The sequence below is a fragment of the Microtus pennsylvanicus genome, chromosome 9 (assembly GCF_037038515.1).
Source record: "Microtus pennsylvanicus isolate mMicPen1 chromosome 9, mMicPen1.hap1, whole genome shotgun sequence".
Taxonomy (NCBI): Eukaryota; Metazoa; Chordata; class Mammalia; order Rodentia; family Cricetidae; genus Microtus; species Microtus pennsylvanicus.
The window spans coordinates 75080561-75102532 of NC_134587.1; the positions used below are offsets into that span (position 1 = coordinate 75080561).

Genomic DNA, 21972 nt, shown 5'->3' on the forward strand with positions numbered 1-21972 from the left:
TCCGATCAAGTTATATATTGGCAGTGTGGTTTGACTGAGAAAGGTCCTCACAGATTCATGTTGGATATTGATGGTGGCAGAACTGTTTGCGAAGAATTAGGTGGCGTGCTTTTACTGGGAGAGGCAGGCTTTGCGGCAGGTCCTGAAATTTCAAAAGCCCACGTCATTCCAGTTAGCTCTCCCTGCCTGGTGCTTATGGATCAAGATATAAGCTCTCAGCTACTGCTCCAGAAACATGCCTTCCTGCTTGCTGCCATGCTTGTCACCATGATGATCACAGACTCAACCTCTCAAACTGTGAGCCCCAGTAAACTGTTTCTTCTGTAAGTCGCCTTCATCATGTACCTTAGCACAGAAAAGTAACTGAGACAGGCAGTAACCAGATGTGTCCAACAAAATGCCCTACCCCTGAAGTAGTAAAAATATTTATGAATGTAGACAAGAATCTATAACCAAGCAGAAGAGTTGTTCCTATCATTGGAAAGAGTAAGAACAAGAATGGGTGCTGTCAGGTGGGAGGCAAGCACCTGTACACCTGCTGCTCCTTCCTGGGGTTCACAGCCAATGCCTTTGCCCTTATTACCTACGATCTATTAACCTGACAAACTTAAGACTCTCCTCAGTTTCCTACTCCGAGACAGCCACTCTCAGGACAAAACCTACTTTGGCAGAGCTAGTGTTTCTCCTCTGTGTTGCTCAGTAACAGATACATACAATTTGTTATTTACACTAAACTGTGTAGTTCACTATCTACTGATTACCCTTATCAAAGTACCTTATCAGAGTAACTACACTGGTAGCTGGTGTGACTCTGCTGGAAGCTTTGAAAAATCTGGTGAGTAAATGTTTGATGGATAATTCTATTTACTATAAAAAAAAAATCAGAGAAAGACAATTGGTTCTCATACCTTAATCTCATCTCTAAGGAACCAATGGTGAACATCCTTCCTTTTATTAATGTTCAAGCCTGCATGGTATGCTCTGCAGGCTAAGTTCAGCTTCCCAAGTTCGGCAGTTACTTGTTCTGTCATTTTTCTGGAAGGACAGTAGATGATTGTAGGACCTTCAAATTCCCAGGCATGGCTGCAGAGGGGGTGGAGACAGGGGGTGGAGACAGAGAAGGCAAACACATGTATTATATGTATGCTTCAGGGTAGTTTGGGATTTATCTTGAACAATCTTTGCTTTCTACTAAGTCTTTAAGGAGTCAGCAGGCCAAGAAGCCAGCACTGGAGCTCTCGGAAACCTGACATTGTAAGCAAACGTGGAAATGAACCATGTGAACTCAGAATTCTAGCATTCAAGACTGGCCCGATTTAGAGCTAAAATCAGTAATCTGGCTCTTTTTAGAAGAAAACTTAATTTTTAGAACTTATAAGGTATGATCTAAAGACCTCTAGAAAGGCAGCACAGTGGATCAGTCATTACTTACTTAAGAGCTAAGTGAAGCTTCATTCTTGCATAAAATATTATATAAGATTTAAATATAAAATATTACTCCAAATGATGGAGGAGGATCATTTGTCTATGTATTACTTTCATTGGTTAATAAAGAAACTGCCTAGGCCTTTGATAGGACAGAAAATTAAGTAGGCGGAGTAGACAGAACAGAATGCTGGGAGAAAGAAGCAGATTCAGGCAGTCGCCATAGCTCTCCTCTCCAAGATAGATGCAGGTTAAGAATATTCCCGGTAAGACACCATCTCGTGGTGCTACACTCATTAGAAATGGGTTAATCAAGATGTGAGAGTTAGCCAGTAAGAGGCTAGAGCTAATGGGCCAAGCAGTGTTTAAAATAATACAATTTGTGTGTTTTTGTTTCCAGGTATAAAGCTAGCCTTGCAGGAGCTGAGCAGGAACACAGCCCGCCACTCCACACAACATCCAAAGTTTAGGGATATGTCTCCAGATGATAAACCTGCGAGTTATCTACAGACTACATCAGGTAGCACCAAGGATATAGGTATGTTAGGAAAGAGTACAGTAGTCTGGACTAAAAATTAATCTCAATTAGTGGAATTAACATAAAAACTAGAAGAAAGCATTCACATAAGATATTGTTAGGCAAACAATGCCAGAAAAATGGGAAAAGACAACATCACAAAAGAAGATGGGGGAAGGCACTTTTTAAAAATATATCTTAAGAAGGAAGACGGTCACTATAAGGAGAAATAGCCATAGACAATGAGAATAATGTGTACTGAAAAAAAGACCAGAGATTAGGGGTTAGGTAGTGACATAACTATAGAAATGTCCAGTTTAAAAGAAGCCTTTGACAAGAGAACTTGTCCCTTTACTGTAATAGGAAAGTATAGTACAACGTATTCAAGGAGATGCTAGAGAAGCAAAACACTAAACACATATAAATAAGAAATAGGAAAAAATAAGTAACTTATTTAAGAAGAATTTTTTTCTGTTATTAGATCTTTACCTTGACTTTTGGACAAGAAATGGCTTTAGATCCTGAAGGATATTCCCTGTTTTTCGGCCAACTTCTAAGTACAGATTTGGTCGATCAAATCCAGTACAGGTGATCTGAGGGTTTTTCAAGTTTAAGCAATGTATGATATCTTCCCGGATCGAAGAACTTGCAGTAGCAGAGAGTGCAATGACTGGAACCTGGGTAAATACAATATAAATGGATTTTAAAGTGACAGGAAGCCCATTGATTTTCACTGTCTTCCCACAGACCAACAGTCACGACAACACGGGAACTATGGCCAAGACTTTCACATGATTGCCTTATTTAAATATTTATTTCTTTTTAATCATGTTGGGGATGAAACCCAGGATCCTGGGCATGGTATGTGAGTGCTCTACCACTGACCTACATGCCCTGAGTAAGAAAGAAAACTGTTTTCAAAAGAGAAAATTATCTCCTACTTAGTAAATTAAACAGTAAATCCATAAGATTACAATGCAATTTATCTTGCCCCATTAAATTGAAACTATTTATTAGCCATCTATAATATAGTGCTGATAGAAGCAGAGATTATATTTGTTTTTTAATAATCTGTAATTAACAATCCATAAGGCCTAACAGGGTTATAATTTAACAGCCGAGCTATATATAATTCATCTTTTGTTTGGCATGAAGGTTCCATCACAAATTATACTGGCATACGGTTTTTCAGCTGAAGAAGCAATGCTCTTAACAGCCTTGACGACTTGTCTTCGGTTTCACTGAGTGGTCAGTGCCATGCTGTACATAGCGAATATGTAGAAGGTGAAACCTGTACTAACTGATTCCTGAGACACCAAGTCATCGTCTATTCAGTTTAGCAGTTCTTGACAGTAGGCACAGTAGATAACAAGAAAAAATTAGTATTTCTTTCAGAAATTCACGGTACCATTGCTTTATCAGAAAAAATAGGCTGTCTTAAAATTTATTTTTAAAACATTAGCCATTCTATTGCTAAGAATACAACTTTCTTTAAAAATGCTTTTTTACCTGTTGGAGATAGAGGAAACAATATCCTCATAAAATTAATTACTCAAATATACTGTGACTGCCTCACAAACTAATTTAAGCATTTATCTTGTAGCTAAGTATAAATGCATGTGCAGCTTGCCAATTTGCAAAGAAATATGGATACAATTTGACTTAAAATTAAAGCAAAATACAATTTCTTGGGGAATGAGTGTGACCAAAGTTCCATAAATACGTTATGGAGATATAATGAAACCCATTATTCTGAACAATATAAATTAATAAAAATAAAAATGTTCAATATAAAATAAATATTGCCAGTAAAAATACTATAGATTAAGATAAAGTTTCAAGTATTACTTAATTTTTGTGAGGTTAAAAAAATAAAACTTAGCCAGCTGGAGCACACCTTTAATCCCAGCACTCAGCAGGGCAGGTAGAAGCAGGGGATCTCTGTGAGTTCAAGGTCAGCCTGGTCTATAGACCAAGTACCAAGACAGGCTCATAAGCTACACAGAGAAGCCCTGTTTCCAAAAAGAAAAATAAAGCTCATTTTCAGTCATACACAGAGAGGAACAGTTAAATGGCTGAAGTGGAGCTCAGTGGGAGAGCGCTAGCTTAGCATGTGCAAAGTCCTGGCTTTGGTCCTCAACACTAACTAAGAAAATTTTGGTCCTCACCACTAAGGAACAGTTACTCTTAAAATGGAAATAACTTACTTGAATTAAAACGAATCTGAAGTCACATGAAACTAACTCAATGAAACCAAGCAACTGGAATCATTTTTGTGTTGTCTATTATTAAATTTTGTAAAACCACTTCCAAATGTAACCCAAATTAATTTCATTTATTTCAGACTAATAAGCAAACTGTTCTCTGTACACAGTGGCAATGTATATGCTAGTGACTAAGTCACAGAAAGCCCAGTTTTCAAAGAAATTCGTTTGTTAATCAAGCATTAAAATGGATATACCTGTGTTAACATAAGACCCTAACAAACAGGAGTCTGAGACTAAGGAATGACTAGTACCTAGAGGACCTTATAGGTGTGGTGGCACAGCCTGTAATTCTAGCACTCGGGAGGATGAGGGAGGAGGACAGCAAGGTTGGAGTCTGGTCCCAGCCACACCGTGAGAGTCAACCAAAAAACAAACAAAAACCTTAATTAACATTTAAAAAAGGAAACATTGCAATTTCCTGTGAATTTACGCTTTTAGCTTACATGTACAAAATACTTTATCACCATAAAGGTTTTTAATCAAACACTTTATAAATGTACTAACAAACTCCTTTCTTAACTATACATGCAGATAAAGATAGAAGTTTTGAGGATATAGCCCATTTTAAAAAAAGAAGACAAGGTGTGCTTTTATTAAAAAGAGACCAGGCTGTCTCTTATAAGGAATACAATGTATGAGTGGATAACATGTTTATAAAAGTAAGGGAATGATCATAAATACAAATCAGACAAAAGCAGGCACAGTAGTAAAACAGTCTAAGCTGGGTCCGAGTACTAGAGCTCAAGTTCTGCTTTTGTCACTCCTCGGCTGTGGGACTTGGCTGTTTATTGCCCTAAACTGCAGTTTCTCTCCTCTGTAAAATGGCTGTAATCATAGTATCAATCACATCAAGCTGTAAGTAACAAATGAGACAAAATGTGCTAGGCAGGTGTGGTGGTTTGAATGAAAATGCCCCCATCAGCTCATAGTGGCCTTCATGGAGGGAGTGTCAACTGGGGTGGGCTTTGAGGTTTCAGATGCTCAAGCCAGGCCCAGTGTCTCTCTTCCTGCTGCTTCTGATCTGGATGTAGAACTCTCAGCTATTTCTCCAGCAGCATGTCTGCCATGTTTCATGCTATAATAACAATGAACTAAACCTTTGAACTATAAGCCAGCCCCAATTAATTTTTTTCCTTTATAAGAGTTGCCATCATCAGTGTCTCTTCACTAATTTTTGGCAAAATAAGCAACACAATGTAATACAATACAAATTAATCTTATGTCACCATACATTTAGGCAGATCTTAATCATATACTTCATGACACAAAGGTTAAAAATACGGCTATTCTGCTTCCAAACTGGATCAAGTGACTAGTTCACACTGTAAAACACACACCGATTTTAGGTATTTATTCTCTTGTTCTGGTTACTCAGTGTCTACTGTGTGCTCATATTTTTAATGGATCCTTAGGACAAAGTAATGGGACAAGCCAATGTGTCTCATGGACTTCAAAAACACTTCCTCCTGGTTGGAGACACATTTTGAAGGGGAAAAGGATCCTCAGCACTTACTTGAGGAACAAACTGCCAGGACTCTCAGCTGAAGGAATATGCTGCTTAATAACTGGAAGAACTAAAAATGATCTCATTATGTCTAGAGCTAGACATAATAAAAGATTTAATTCTACCTTTAGAGTATTCAAGAACTGCTTAAAATATTTAAACCTCCTTGAACACAATCCCAGCACCGAAGGCCTAGGGAAGGATAGCAAAAGCACTCTTCCTGACTTCCAACTGCGTAGCTCTCTCTATCTCATGAAACCATTCCAAATTACTGGAAGCCAGACCTTCAGAGCAGGGGCTAGTAACATGCACCATGGAAACACCTTCACTTGCCCCCTTTGTGCTGCTGTGCTATTGCAGTGGTCATCTTTCTGTACGACCTGCGCCATTCTATGTATGATGCAGCACTTGTTTCTATTGCCTCTGCTTTCCTGCATGTCTGTCTCAGCTCCCTCGCTGGACTATGCGCTACTGCAGGTTTGCCTCTTTCAGATCATTTGTCTTGAAATCAGCACAGCATGCTATGGCACCGCTATTTAATACCCAACTCTTTCATAACTACCTATGTGGGAAAGTTACTTCACTAATTCCAAGCTTTCTGACCAGAATTCATTCATTCATCCAAATAATTATTGACCAACTGTTATAAGTCAAGTACTACCCCTGCTTATAGAAACCCAAAGAAACAGAAAAACTCCCTCTCGTTACAGTTTAGACACAAAATTAGTCTTATCCACGTGAAACAGACCCAACTACTGAGAGGTGACTGGATCATGGCGGCTCTAACCTGATCCAGTGATTTAATTCAGTGACGGATGATGCCACCATTGGAACATGAAAATGAAAGACCAGCTAACATAAAACTCAGTGAGATGTGGTTACCATCCATTTTTGCCTTTTTCGGTGAAATGGAACACTACAAGAGGGCTTTGCACAAAAGCCAAAAATTTATTAGAGATACTCAGAAGTATCACACTGACTACTGTGCTGAAAAACACTGGAGGTGGAAACCAAGAGGCTGTGATAGCCTAAGAGAAAGAAGAAGTAGGCTACACAATGTAGTGACAGTACGAAATGCTGGCAAGTAGAGAGGAACTCAGGCACATCTTGGTGGTATTAATCCAAGACAGGGATGTAAAGGTGAGGGTTCTCCGTCAACGGATGGTACTTAAATCTGTACGCTATATTAGACAATCATGAAGTCGAACACAGAGGAAAGATAGACGTCTAAAGAGTGAGGCACTGGACACGCTAACCTTAATAAAACAGAGAGGTACAAAGCAACAGAAGAGACTTGAAAGGGGCATGGTGGGAAATCCAGAAAACCAGGGAAATGTACTATCCTGCGACAACTGAAAATACGATGATAAGAATGGCTATCTTGACAAATGGTCCTGAGGTCATCTGAGGCAAGAGTGCCGGGCCCAAAGCCAGACACGTACCTAGACCTTGAACCACATCAGTTTAATTCTCCTTCCTATTATATCTGCTAGTGGGAACATTAAGTTTTTGCTATTGTTGATGATTTGTTTTGTTTACTTAATTACTGCTCAATCAAATCTTTATGAGAAGCCCAAACAAAAAGAAGTATTTTAAAAGGTAGCAATTTGCTACTAATATGTAAGATTAGTGATTAGTGAAACTGAGACAACCTTATCAAAAGGATGTCAACGTTCAGTGTTTTTCTGTTTAACCCACTGAACTGTGAAACGTGATCAGGAGGCACCATTGTCTTTCTGTCACCGGGATCTAAACATAAGTCACTTTGTTTATTCAATCAAAACTAGTAGAACGGACTAGAGAGCAAGAAACAGACTGACATAAATACATTCAAATGATTTTCAACAAAGGGGCTAAGGCAATTGAGTAGATAGAAAGCAGACTTTTCATCCAGTGGGTGGGGGATTCCTGTTTCTACATGTCACAGCATGCAAGTAGACATACGCTACTACGCTTTATATGGGTCCTGCAGACTCAAGCTTATGTATTCACACTTGTATTATGGTAAGTTCTTCACCTGACATGTCTTCTCTGCACCCTCTTAGACCTAAATTAAAACATACACATTTTAGGAAAACCATATGAGCAAAATTTCAAGATCTAAGATTGAGGAACAAAATCCATAAAGAAAAAAAAATCAATACTCTGATTTTCATACAGATTTATAATTTTTTCTTTATAAAAGACAATGTGGATAGGCATAGTAGTGTACTTGAGAGGCGGAGGCAGGTCAAGGCCAGTCTGGACTATAAACTGAGTTCCAGAACAACAAGGACTACACAAAGCAAGCCTGTCTTGAAAAATAAAAGACAATGTAAAACTGAAGAAAGATAAAATAAAACTTATAAATATTTACAAGCTAAATATCTGACCAAAGACTCATTTATAAACAGTTTTTTACAATTCTTTAAGTTCACAGAGGGCTGCGGAGACGGCTCAGTGAGCATGAGGACCTGAGTGCAGATCCCCAGCACCACGCAGAAGCCAGACACAGCACACACGTATAACCCCAGTATTCAGGAGCAGAAAGAACCAGGGGTTTGGCGGCCAGCCTGCTAGCACAATGATGAGCTCCCTGAATAGTGAGAGACTCTGCTTCAAATAAAGTAAGGTGGAGAGCAACAGAGGAAGACACCACCATCAACATCTGAGCTCTGCAGGTGCTACACTGTAGAGTACACCACACACACACACACACACACACACACACACACACACACACACACACAGGCACGCAAACAGAAATCCAAACTCACTTTCTCTTCCCCCTCCCCCTCTCCGCTTCTCTCCCCTCTATCTCTCTCTCACACACCCTTAACAGAAAAAAAGTTTAAAAACACAAACCAATTAAACTAGGAATTTCACCAAATCAGTAAAGAAACATACAATAAGATCTTCAAAACCACAAGCTATTAGAAAAACGCAAATTGAAAATACAAACTATCACTCCACTCCTATCATAACTACTAAAATAATACATAGTAGTAAGACAAAACAGCGCAAGAATGAGAAGAAATTATTGCCCATATACTCCTGGGCGGGTGGATACAAATCACTGTAGCCATTCTGGAAATCTTTCTAAAATTCTGTGGATCTTTCTAAAATTGAAACAAGGACCTTCCATGGAACTCAGCACCCACAACCCTGACATTTCTCCCAGAAAACTAAAACCTTATGTACACAAGCTATGTAATCACTGACCTACTGAAGGACTTCGCCGGTATATACAAATGTTCACAGTATCACCATTCACAATATCCCAAATCCAGGAAACAACCAAAACGTTTTCTACAAACTGATGACTAGGATGATATAGTGCACAGCTCATTTTACACTGGCCACTAGTGAAGAACATAGAGCAACTACAGTTTTGTGGAGCGTTTAGAAAAAGAAAATGAGAGAAATATACGTCAGAGCCACATATATTTCTATATACCTGTCCTCTCCTACACACTGGCTTTGCATGGTTCAGAGCCCTGTGGTGAACCATATTAAGTGGAAACAATTCATGTCTTAAGCTCTTCACCACTCTGAGGAACATGATGGCATTTGCACTGTGTTTCCAATGTTGTCACTCCATTCTCTCCAAGTCCAGAAGACCCATGCAATTCATGTCTTTCACCAGCTAGCCATGTACTAACATCTCATTAACCAGACAAACAGTCAAGCTAGGAAGCACTGTGGCTTGGTACCCCTTAATCTACTTAAGAATGATCCTCATGGTCAAGAAGAATGATGTGGGCATTTTTATTATAGTATATCATCATTGCTATTCATTTTTTAAATTCTTCTACTATGCCTAATTAATAACAAGGAGGTAGACCCAGGCACCCAATGGGGTTCTTGGAACTGTGTCCCTGTCACTAAGGAGTAATAACTGCCGTTTCTAACTGATATTTAAAAACTTGTTTGCCGACTCTTGTCCCAGGGAGGAGTATCCAACCTGTGCTCTAACAGCTAGGAATGTAATACAGCACAAAACAAACACTGAGATAGTTTTGTGATCATTTTTGTTTTCTTAACACAAGTTTATGGTTCTTGAGAGTGAACTTCACAGATGACAATGGAATAGCTCAATGTCAAAGGCTGCACATTCCAGTCAGAGAGCATACATGCCAACCTCCAAAGGAAGCCATTGTTAGAATTTAAACACATAAAGAAATTCGCCTGCTTACATCTGACACCTTCTCTTTCATAGAGCAGTCTTTAGCTGTTCAGACATTACCCAGTCCTGAAAAGCACTTCTGGACAGTAACCCTGGACTCAAACCTCACCTAGGATGGGGGTGGGACAATCAGATCAGGTAAAGCTTACCAGTGGAAGCGCTGTCTTAAGAGACCCCAGGGTCCTAAATGAACTTCTAAAGTCATGGCCCCACTCAGAAATACAGTGAGCCTCATCCACAGCAATAAGTGTGATTCCTACAAAAAGAAAATATACATGGAAAAATAAGGTTCAATAGGAAAAAAACCACTATCTAAGTCAATATTGCTTTATTCTATTAGAATTTATGCCTTATAGAAAGTATAACCCAAATCAAAGTGTTTGGCACACATACACACATAAGAAGCATAAATGATACCAGATAATATCAAAACTCATAATAGGAGGGAAGAAGAAAAATGAATAAAAGGCAACGGAATAAAGGAAGTTTTATATATTGATTCTACCAACATACTGTACTTCACCACTAGTCCTTAAAGACAAGAACTGCTTCCTATTGCTCTGTTCCACAATTATCACTTATAAACGATCTGCAACCATGTCTGCTCAAAAGAACTGTTCCATTTCTCTTTGGCAATAATGTTAATCTTATCTAATAGATTAGCTATCAAGAGAGATAAATAGTCAGCACATTTCTATTGAGATTAAGTGCATCATTATCCATGATCGAGCACATATCATATTGCAGGAAGTTCCTCTGAAAGGCCAGTGCATGAAGACATGACGACATCCACATTGTCGAACATAAAATGGAATGGAAAGAGCTAAATCCCATTGTGTACAAAATAGGTAACAAGAAATATAACTCTCCCCTCTGCCCCATACCATACACTAAAACAAGATCAACAGTGCCTATCAAAACATCTTCAGGTATTTCAAAGTATTGACTAGTAATGTGTTGCGGGAGGTCCTCCCACTCCTCCAGCCTATCGCCGCTGAGATACCAGCCCCTTGGGGCGTGGTCTCTCTCCCTTTAAAAAAGCGGCCACTTCCCTCTCCTCTCTCTCTTCACTTCCTGCTCCGCCGGCGACTAGACTCCTGGTCGCGTAAAGGGCTGTTGCCTGGGACAGTGATCTGTAAGTTTTTCCCCTTTAAATAAATATCACCCTATTAATCATAATCCCAAATTGGTGTGGCATTGTTTGTGACTTACGCCTTCAGTAATGCCTTACCATTAATTACCAAATTAATACTGTTAAGAGAAAAGCAACTTTCTGCTATTTGCTATTATGTTCTATCAGGGAGGTGACTACATTCGTGTGCTCCACAATCAGACTGGCTGTGCACAGAGCACTGAGCAAGTTATAAATCTTTCCAGTCCTCAGTTTCCACAAAACTGCTGCGATGGCTCAGTGGGCGAAGGTCTTGAGAGCCTGACAAATTGAGTTCAACCCTCAGAACCCACAGTGGACAGAAAGAACTGACTCCCAATTGTACTCTGACCTCTACAAACACATTGTGGTGTCTGTACATGCACGCACACTCACACATACACACATACCATCGTCATCATCACCATCATCCTAAATTAAAATAATACACAGTAGGAAGTAATAGCACCTAACACTTCTTACTATTCTACTCTAAGATGAAGTTAGAACAGTTACATAAAATACGCAGATAAGGCCTGACACCAATTGGAGCTTAATAAAGCTATACCACCATTGTTATCATAACATGGCCATTATGATCGAAAGCCTTTTCATGAGCCAATGTGGCAGCACGTGCAGCACATTCCAGCGTCAGGGGTTCAAGGCCGTCTCCAGCCACAAAGAGAGTTCAAGATTTGTCTGAGCTATAGGAGGCCCTGTCTAAAGGAATTATTAAATTAACCCTTTTCTAGATAACCAAGATACATTTGTCCTCGAAGAATTCACAGTTCTTAAGAGGAGACAAAAGAAAGACTGGTGAGTCATTAAGATTACGAGCTACAATGAAGTCCCGAGTGTGTGTGCATGTGTGTATACTTCTTTGCTTTGTATATATGTGTGAGTGTTTTTATATAATACATATATATGCAATACCAATGAGTGTTGGGAAAATTCCAGTGTTACTCACACACTTATTTTCACTTTAGGAATTAAAATGACTAGATTTTGCACTCGGGAGGCAGAGGCAGGCGGATCTCTTGTGAGTTCGAGGCCAGCCTGGTCTACAAGAGCTAGTTCCAGGACAACCTCTAAAGCTACAGAGAAACCCTGTCTCGAAAAAAACAAAAAACAAAAAAAAAAACATAAAATGACTAGATTTTAAGTTAAATGCATTAGAAGCCTTTAGATACAGATCTGGCAAGCTGTTTAATGGCGTTGAACTTTGGCGTGCATAGTTAGTTCAGTTAGTTAAGCTTTGGCTAACATTCACTTGGAATGCAAAAGTTCAAGTGTCTTCCCAGGTCCTATACATATTTCATTTAAGGATACCTGTCACTCAAGCCTCATTTCCAAAGTTAAAAGACAATTACAAGTGCAGCTGGGAAAAACTCCCTTATAAAAGTATGTTTGCCATTTCTGTTATAGATCCAGACTCCTTAAAAAAATTTAACATTTACCTAAAAATGACAAATCTGATTACTTAAATGTCAGACTACTGTACAAATAATATCCTGGGTACATTCATTTTGTAGGCATTTTACAATTTCCTGCAAGAAAAGCCTAAAGGAAATATTTCAAAAATAATTTTCATTTGTCCTAATCCTTTTACTAAATCACTGAAAGAAAAAATTTCCATCCATTAAAAGCAAAAAACTTCACTCTGATGATGAAAATATTTATCCACACTTTTGGGTGTGTTTATTTGCTTGCTTGTTTTTGTTTTTAAAACAAAAGGGAGCTCAGACTATCCTCAAACTCGTGACCTTTCTGAATCAGTCTCCTGGAACTGAGATTGCACTTCCATGCCTAGAAAATGCTTCCTTCTTTTAAAAAGGAAAAAGAAAAAGAAAACCACAATAAACAAAGCATATAATGTCTGGGGAGAACAAGAGGCCTCAGTGTGTGAAAGCCCTTCCCTTCAAACCTAATAACCCAAGTTTGTAATGTCTGCAACCAGCATGGCTGAAGGAAAGAGGCATCTCCCCTTCTCTTGCAAGTTATCCTCTGACTACACACACACTCCAACACACAGAATAAAAATTAATTTAAAAAAAAATAAACATGCCGTGTGATGGTGGCGCATGCCTTTAATCCCAGCACTTGGAGAAATCTCTGTCTCCAAAAACAAATAAACAAACAAAAGTTAAACATAATGAGGTGTGAATTCAGAGAGCATGCTAGGCAAACACTATCACTGAGCTATACCCTCAGCTCTGCAGTATTCACAATCTACCCAGCATAAAAAGTTAAAAAGTAAAAAATTCTATCTACTTGTAAAAAGCATTTAATGTTGATTAAATTATAATAATTATTCATTTAACATAATCATAAAACTGAAACAAGTACTAAGGTGGAATAAAATATACTCAGAATACCAGTCATGGATACCAATTTTTTAGATATAACTTCTGTGAGATAATGTCCTTGTACACTATAAATATCTGTCATTTGTATTGGTTTAATAAAACACTGATTGGCCAGTAGCCAGGCAGAAAGTATAGGTGGAGCAACCAGACTAGGAGAATTCTGGAAAGAGGAAAGGAGAGATGTAGTCATCAGCCAGACACATTGAAAGCAAGATAAGAATGACTTACTGAGAAAAAGTACCAAGCCATATGGCTAAAATAGATAAGAATTATGGGTTAATTTAAGTTGGAAGAGCTAGCTAATAATAAGCCTGAGCTAATAGGTCAAACAGTTTGTAATTAATATAAACCTCTGTGTGTTTATTGGGGACTAACGGCTACAGGACCAGGTGGGACAGAAACTTCCAACTACTTATAACTATAAAATTGATTTATAAGGTAATTGGGCTTAATACACAATGAAGTGCTCTAAAGAACTTTTATAGTTTAATAGGATACATCTCAATTTTTTTCCATTACAGGCAAAAACATGCCTATAAGAGCTAAATAGATTGTGTAGGCACACTTTGATAGCATAGGTCCTTAAAGTAGTGGGTCCCATTCACAGTGGGCTGGGCCCTCCCCACAACAATTACTAATTAAGAAAATGCTCTATAGACTTGCCTACATCCAAAGAAGGCATTTTCCCATTTGGGGTTCCCTCCCCTCTGATGACTCTAGCCTGTGCTAAGTGGACATAAAACTAGCCAGCACAGTACAATACTGAAAACACAGCCTATATGAAATTACTTAATACCTCGTTCTTCAAAAAGATCCTACAAACTGGATAAAATTCAAATGAAGATTTCAAATATGGATATTATTCGTCTTCCTTGGAATTCTCAGCTGAACCTAACCACCACCCAACAAACAAAAACATGAAAATGCCAAGTCCTATACTAAGAAAACAGAAATGAAGAACGGTATATTTGTCTCTAAAGAGTTTATAGTGTAACAAGCTATACATACATGCATGTACACAGTTATAACACTAACCCTGGAGTCCACCACGATGGAATGAGGAGTTATAGGGTACTATAAAATGGGCAAACACAAAATGGATCAGAATGTTCCTGGAGGAGCAAACGTTTGAAACCAACCTTACTGAATCTAGTCTCATCCATGGGTTTACTTTGTATTCACAAAAGTCCTAGGTTGTTACTTACCAGTATTAGAGTCAAGTTGCTGGAGTAGGTCCAAGTTACCAGAACAGAATTCTGGAGTCATGTATATGATCCTGTATTTGCCTCTGTAAAGACAAACCGAAACAGAAACAGAAAAGGAAACACCCCAATAAAGACAGCAATCAAGGCAAGAGCAACATATTAAAATCAAAATTTGTGACAAAGGAATGTTATACACACACAGTCACGAGTGCAAGTTCTTTAATTTATCTCAACTCATCAAAATAAAACACAGTAATTCCTGTCAGGGAGTATTCGCCACAAAAGTTGTATTACAAGCCAGATTCTGATATCTAACAGTACAGTCCCTGCCCCCTCAAAATGCCCAAGCTAGATGATCAAGTCTTTGTAAACTTTTTGTGTATATATATATGTATATACATATATATATGTATACATATATATATACACACAAATGCAATTACAATTAGTGGGGAAGTTATACATGTGAAAGAGCAGAAGAGGGGTATATAGGCAGGTTTAGAAGAAAAAAAGGAAGGGGAAATATAAATATGTTACAGTTTACTCATACCTTAAATAAAAATGTACACAAAATTCTCTTACACTATAAACCTCTTACAATGTGACCTGAAATCATATAAATTACTCACAATTTAATATCTCCTAGAACATTTTTTGATTGTGCTGATCCAAGTAAACAGGCTGGAATGTTGGACAGTCTATAAAAAGACACAAATACTCTGCATCAATACATATATTACAAACACTAATTTCATTCTCAAAGAAGAGATGTAATAATATATATTCATCTTCTTTCTAATATTCTTTCTTTTCATGTCTTGATAACTTGATAAATTCCTTCAAGAGCCTAATGAGAAGGCAACTTTTTAATGCAAATCTTTCAAGAAGAAATTGAAAGGTCTTTCATAGATTAAAAAATAAACTTTACGGTTAGAGGAGGGGTGAATATAATCAAAACATGCATAGAATTTTCAAAGGACTAATAAAAGCATAGTTTTAAAAGTATTATATACTTTTAATACAACTCACATAAAGCTAAAGAGCCCAGTCAGCAAAACAAAAGAAAAATTCTGAAAAAGCCATAGTAAACTAGCATAAATCTTTTTAAAACATGATCAGGGCAGTCTGGTAGCCTTGAATCAGAGAACTCAAGAAGGGACATGAACTCATCCACTAACACTTCATTTGCTACTAATAAATGCAGCCACGTGTGGTAGGACATGCTCTGTGTGCCCAATGGTTGCAGGGCAATGCAAGAGGACAGAGTGACACCATCCTCAACTATGAACAGCAAGACTCTATCTCAGTAAACAAACAAACAAACAAAGGGAGAAAGCTAGGCAAGGGGGCACTGAGCTGAGAAAAATGGGAGCTTTGAGGCCAGCTTAGTCTGAATAGTAAAGTCCAGTCTTAAAATGTGCTTGCTTGCTTATCAAAAGCAATGATGTAGCAATGAAACCATTACTTACTCAAGCTGGAGAACTTGGTCTTCCATTAAAGAAATAAGAGGTGAAATAACAATGCCAATCTTGCCTGCATAAACAGGTGGGTACTGGAAGCATAAACTCTTCCCATAACCTTTATAAAAATAATACACAAGATAAAAATAATCTCTTCATGTTTTGCTTTCTTCTTACAGCTTATATAACAGAATAAATACTTATAAGGTAACCATGCATAAATATAAAATCTTTGCCATGTTCACTCTCTCCTATATTTAAGTTTGTGAAAGATTAAAAATGCCTTTATGATTTTTAATGATTAAATTATTTACTTTAAATGTAACTCACCAGTTGCCATGACAACAACATTATCTCTTCTTTCTTCTAATACAGAATGAATGACTTTCCACTGAACCCTAGAAAGTAAAAAGGAAAATGCTTTATCACTAACAATCCAATGTTAGACCTATTTAACTTCTGCTCTCTAGTCAACTCTTTCTGACTTTTTTGAGCTTCCTATGTAAATATGTGCAAATCCTAGAACTTTTAGACAAAAAAACACCATTTGATCACACTCTCATTCAGACTGACTGAATAACGAGGAGCTGCCATGTAGCTAACAGCTAAAATCAACTCCCAGCCTCACACTACAGACCAAGAGAACCAGTACTGCGAAGTACGGGAGAGGACTGCTGTAGGTGTGAAATGAGAAGCCTGTGTCAGGGTGATTTCAAGGGGGAATCTACTGGAGATGAGACCTTCTGCTTATGCAGATGACAACCTATTCTTATTTGAGTGCTGTCTCTACCAGCATGCTGAGTTATCAGAGCTTACTTCTCTGTACATCTATTTGTGTCCTTCTGTACATAGGATATATTTTAATTTAAAAAAACTAAATTTTAAAAAAAGGAAGAAATGCTTTAATGGATTCTATTTTAAATCCTCAAAACTCAATCTAGATTTTTACTTTCTTACTGGACTTATTCAAATTTACTTGTTACTAATCTCACTTTTAATCATCTCACTTTTCTAGTTTTTAATGGGCCCTTGTGGTTTGGATGAAAATGGTGCCCATAGGCTCATAGGGAGTGGCATTATTTGAAAGGATTAGTTGAAATAAGTGTGGCCTTGTTGGAGGAAGTGTGTTACTGGAGGATGGGCTTTAAGGTTTCAGAAGCTCAAGCCAAGACCAGTGGCTCACTCGCTCTTCCTGCTGCCTACTGACCCAGATGTAGAATTCTCAACTATATAACCAGTGCTATATCTACCTACATGCCACCATGCTTCCTGACATGGCAATAATGAACTAAGCCTCTCAACAATAAGCCAACCCCAATTAAACATTTTCCTGTATAAGGGTTGCCGTGGTCATGGCGTCTCTTCACAGTGATGGAACACAGGTATTTGTATATGTTAAAACAGGAAAATACCACTGTCCCTCAGATTGGTCTTCTAGAGACTTAGGACAGGGTGCTATGGGACACTTGCAGAAAACAGGAAAGATATTCTCTCCAATTTTATACTTAATAAGAGGTAAATCAGCAATGAGAGAAAACTTATTTCTTACTATGTAGCCTCTACATAGAACCACCCAGTTAAGGAAAAAACAATGTTTCCTTTCTTATTAAAAGAACAAAGAAACTTCTATAATTAATACTTCAAATAACTTTGGTGTCACATATGATATACATTTGACACGTATAACCGCAGTAAAATTAGGCTGTTACTGTGAAATAGATTATTTACTTTTATCTTGGTAAAAAAAAAGTTAAGCACATAATGTAATTAATTGAGATCACACTCACGGTTTAAAACTGGAATGGCCGAAGTAGGTCTTGAGGCAATTAATTTGCTTTGCACTGGGTTCCGGCAATAAGTGGTCTTAAAAATAAGTAAAACAATAAAATTGATATTTATATTCAAAAAACAAATATATCATATAAGAGGAAGAAAATTTTCATTTCATTGGCTTCTTATAAAGAACACAGTGATAGGTAACATGCTAATTTCTTTCCATTCTAATAAAGTTTGATCATCTAGGTATCAGTCAGAACACCAGTCAAGTCCTTTCACTATCATTAAAGTATCATAATTGTTCTTATGAGTCATACTTTACCAACTCTGGGGAGAAAATGCCCATTGTTTTCTAATTAGGTACACTTGCAAGATCTAGCATCTGGAGTAAACCAAACCAAAGCAACCAATATGCCAACAGAAATTTCATATTAAAAACAATTTTCAATTCATGGTAATATAAATTATATTCGTATCCCAAATTAAGTATATAAAAAAGTCAAATCTTCATTTAAGTTGTCTAAAACTAAATCTAGTTACCTAAATTTAGTTACCTTGATCTAATTTAGTTATCTATCCAATTTAGTTAGGTAAATATAGCTACTTAAATCTTTGGTCAAAACTTTTAATTGCGCTGCACCGTGACTACGTTAGCTCTGCCAAAGTGCCCACCGCTGTCCATCCTTAGATGCAAAGCCCCACACAGACTCTAAGTAAGCTACCACTAAACATATGAAAAGTATTATCTCACATTTTTAACAACTCTCAAAAGAAAAATCATACAGATGGTTGCATTTATTAAAGAAAGCAGAGGAAAATACTTTATCAATATATTTATGAATACCTTCTACCTACAAAATGTCTTGAAGTTTCAACGTTTTCAACAATAATACAGTCTGAGTATATTGAGAATTCTACTTGTTGAGAAGACTCTACAAGTTGACAAACTGTGATTATTTACACTTAAATGAGAATTGCCCCATTAGCACACTCAGTGGTGCCTCCTTTGCTATGAGAAAGTTCCCTGGTGTGGCTCCTGCTTGACAACAGCTCCTGGGGACAGACTGCATATAACCAGATGGTTCTCAGTGGTATTCAATATAAGCAGCTGGTAAACCACTTCACCACTGTCACTAGGACAAAACCAAGCCTATAACTGAAGGATGAAAGGTTTCCTTCACCAGTTTCCTGAGAGACAAGAGTACCAAGGAATTAAAGGGCTGCCTTATTGACCTAGTAAGTAACTATATATGCCATCAAGTTGTTAACTCAAATCACTGAAACACCGGCAGGAAACCTGAAGTCAGTGAGAGATGAGAAGCTTCCAGTCTACTCTTACCCTCCTCTTGCCACTGCTCCTCGATGGCTTCACTCCTGTCTTCATCTTCTCCCTCGGGAGGAAGACTCTGATGGCTTTCCATTTCCAACCATCTAGAATGAGTTGGCTCCACCATGTCACTATTCAGGTTTTCTAAAGACTGAAAGTTTAAAAGAAATTGTAAAAGCAAAACACTGACAATACCATATCTTTTTACTGAGCACAAAAAGAGTGTTATTAACAAAGCCTACAATTTTGTTGAGAACTGGCAGATGTGCAAGCAACAGCACAAAAGAACATGTGTGCTCCTCTATAAATACGTGCTGGAGAATGGCTTCAAGGCATAAGGCCAGGATGGAACACGGCCAGCATAAACAAGGTTCATTAATAGCATATAATGAACTGCCCCTGGGAAATCTATCATAAATTTTAAATTTGCATAATTTAAACAGTTTTCCTTATTGAACTTCAATGTTTTAGATTCCCAAGAGGTAAAATACAAATTTTAATGCTATTTTTATAATGTTTCTCTATATTACATGTCAGTCACATTTTTAGATTACAAGCAAGCAATAAATGTGCTTTGGAATTGTCCAAAAAAAAAAGATTCAAATAATTTAAGTAGCGAAATACTCTTTATGTAAAATAAAGTTCTTTATTTGACATATATTTTCTCCCCATTTCAAAAGCATTAGTACATTTGAAATTACTTTATATATGAAACTTTTTACTAAGAAGTAAATTAGAAGATTCATTTAATCAAAGTTCTTATCTTCACTTTTTATGAGGCTTCTTTTTTAATTAGGTTTTAAGAATGGCTTTAAAAGTATAATATTTCAATCCTATAAAAGGAAAATGAAAAAAGCCCAGGTAATTCTGCTTCGTTAACTCTACCACTATATTTGGAGAGCAGGGGTTATTTAATGTATAAAATATTACAGATGCCCATGAGTAGCATGTTCTGCAGCACTTGGACAGAATGCACCCGAGAAAGAACAACCAGAAAAGGGGGATGATGGAGCCAGGCTCTGTGGGGAACTCTGATGGGAGCACTAAACATCAACAGAAAGGGAGGATTCAAATCTGTAAGCTAACTAGAAATTTGTATCTTTATTAGCTCTGTGATTGCCACTACTAGGATTCAAAACTAAAGAACTAGAAAATCACTATCATTTCACAAAAAGAAAAATCAAAATAAAACTGATAGATAAGAAAGCATACTTTCATTTCTTTCTTTTTTTCTCTTTCTTTCTTTCTTTCTTTGTCACTTGATTTAACTAAACTGTGCCTTTCCCTTTTCTCTAAGCCTGGTTTCTCCTGTTCATATATGATTCACGACACTTGATAAACTGGAGGTTTAGTAAGGGACAGAAAATGCACAAATTTATACTACAGCTTTGATAATACAACAAAGTAAACAACCATTATAAAATTACATGTAACCAGTATTAAAATCCCATAGTCAGAGAAACCAGGAACTGTAAATGATTCAATTAGTAAAAATAGAACATCTAAAATGTGGCAAGTACAAAAAGAACAAGAAACCAATTTCATGCTGAAGTGCTTGGTCACTGTTCAGATTCCAGAGACATGGAAGGAACACAGAGCATACGTGACAACTCACAACATTATACCTAAGACACTATTTATATATTAGGAAATATAAACTGCAAAAAATATTGTCTAATATTAAATTATGGGTATGAATTCATTATGACAGTATCTGATTGAGAAATGAAAACATTTTAGTTATGTAAATGCTCTTTTAAAAAAACTTGGAGTAATTTTCTTCTCAAGTTCAAACATACCTTAAGCATCTCCATTTCCAAATCTTCATCACTTTCAATTACATAAGAGGAATCCTTTTCATCATCAGCAGGAGATAAGTGCTTTTTAAAAAAAGTATTTCAAAGATTAATTTTCTGTATAACTAATTCTATACCCTCTGTCGTATTCACTAGAAGTATTTACCATCCTCCTCTCCTTTAATAGGCAAATGTATAAAGCAAAATTATATCTTTACAGGATGAGAGACAAAGGAAAGAAGAGGAACTTTTCAAATACAACCAAAAAGAAAGAGGCTGCATGGTTAAAAAGATAGGCAAGTTAAATAAATAGGTATGAAATAAAATATACACTCAAAATAAGAACACAACTGCAAGTTCTGAGGTCAATCAATGTCAAACTGAGTCTCTCCATCTACTGAAAACACACAACTACACAATGTTGAAAAACTTTGTACAAAGAAAGTTAATTGTTCTTTACTATATTGACTTAAAAATACCAAAGACTAATATATAATAATTATATTATTTTTAAATAAATCAGCATTAGTCTATTTGAAAAAGTACCAGATATATTATTTACTTGGTCTGTTGCTGGTGTTTGGAAATGAAAAATTTACAATATTGGCAATCCCAAAAAATCAGATGTCTAAAAAGATGTGAATCCTCCCCGTACCTCATACACACACACACACACACACACACACACACACACAAAGAAATCAAGTAGAAATAACTCCCTAAATGCTGAATATTTAATTTGGAAATGGGAAAAAGAAAATAGTCTTAATTAATATGATAATTTAAAGCTATTAAAGATATTAAAATATATTTTTAACTGAGAAAGATTTTATTGCTTCCTAAATAGGGTCTTAAATAAAAAATAATGCTAGTAATTTAAATAATAAAATGGCAATAATTGACATAAAAGTATTAGTCAAATCAAACTCATGACCATAACTCTCTAGTATATAAAAATATTAAAGTGAAATTTTTCTACAGAATTAGAATAAGGCAGATGTCAGCCAAAGTCAG

At 36.9% G+C, this 21972-nt stretch overlaps 1 protein-coding gene and 1 long non-coding RNA gene across 4 annotated transcripts in view; one reads left to right on the plus strand and one right to left on the minus strand.

Moving 5' to 3' along the window:
* Positions 1-21972, plus strand: part of LOC142857736 (uncharacterized) — a 507050-nt gene that overhangs the window by 222404 nt on the left and 262674 nt on the right. The gene's annotated exons all lie outside the window — the stretch shown is intronic.
* Positions 1-21972, minus strand: part of Wrn (WRN RecQ like helicase) — a 105117-nt gene that overhangs the window by 47133 nt on the left and 36012 nt on the right. For all 3 annotated transcript variants that reach the window (XM_075986499.1, XM_075986501.1, XM_075986500.1), the window contains exons 10-19: positions 20962-21042; positions 19175-19313; positions 17847-17922; positions 16390-16457; positions 16069-16177; positions 15229-15297; positions 14600-14682; positions 10028-10134; positions 2432-2619; positions 909-1083 (exon numbers count right to left, since the gene is read on the minus strand). In XM_075986499.1, the coding sequence (XP_075842614.1) occupies positions 909-1083; positions 2432-2619; positions 10028-10134; positions 14600-14682; positions 15229-15297; positions 16069-16177; positions 16390-16457; positions 17847-17922; positions 19175-19313; positions 20962-21042 (1095 nt within the window). The remainder of the gene's footprint in view (positions 1-908; positions 1084-2431; positions 2620-10027; positions 10135-14599; positions 14683-15228; positions 15298-16068; positions 16178-16389; positions 16458-17846; positions 17923-19174; positions 19314-20961; positions 21043-21972) is intronic.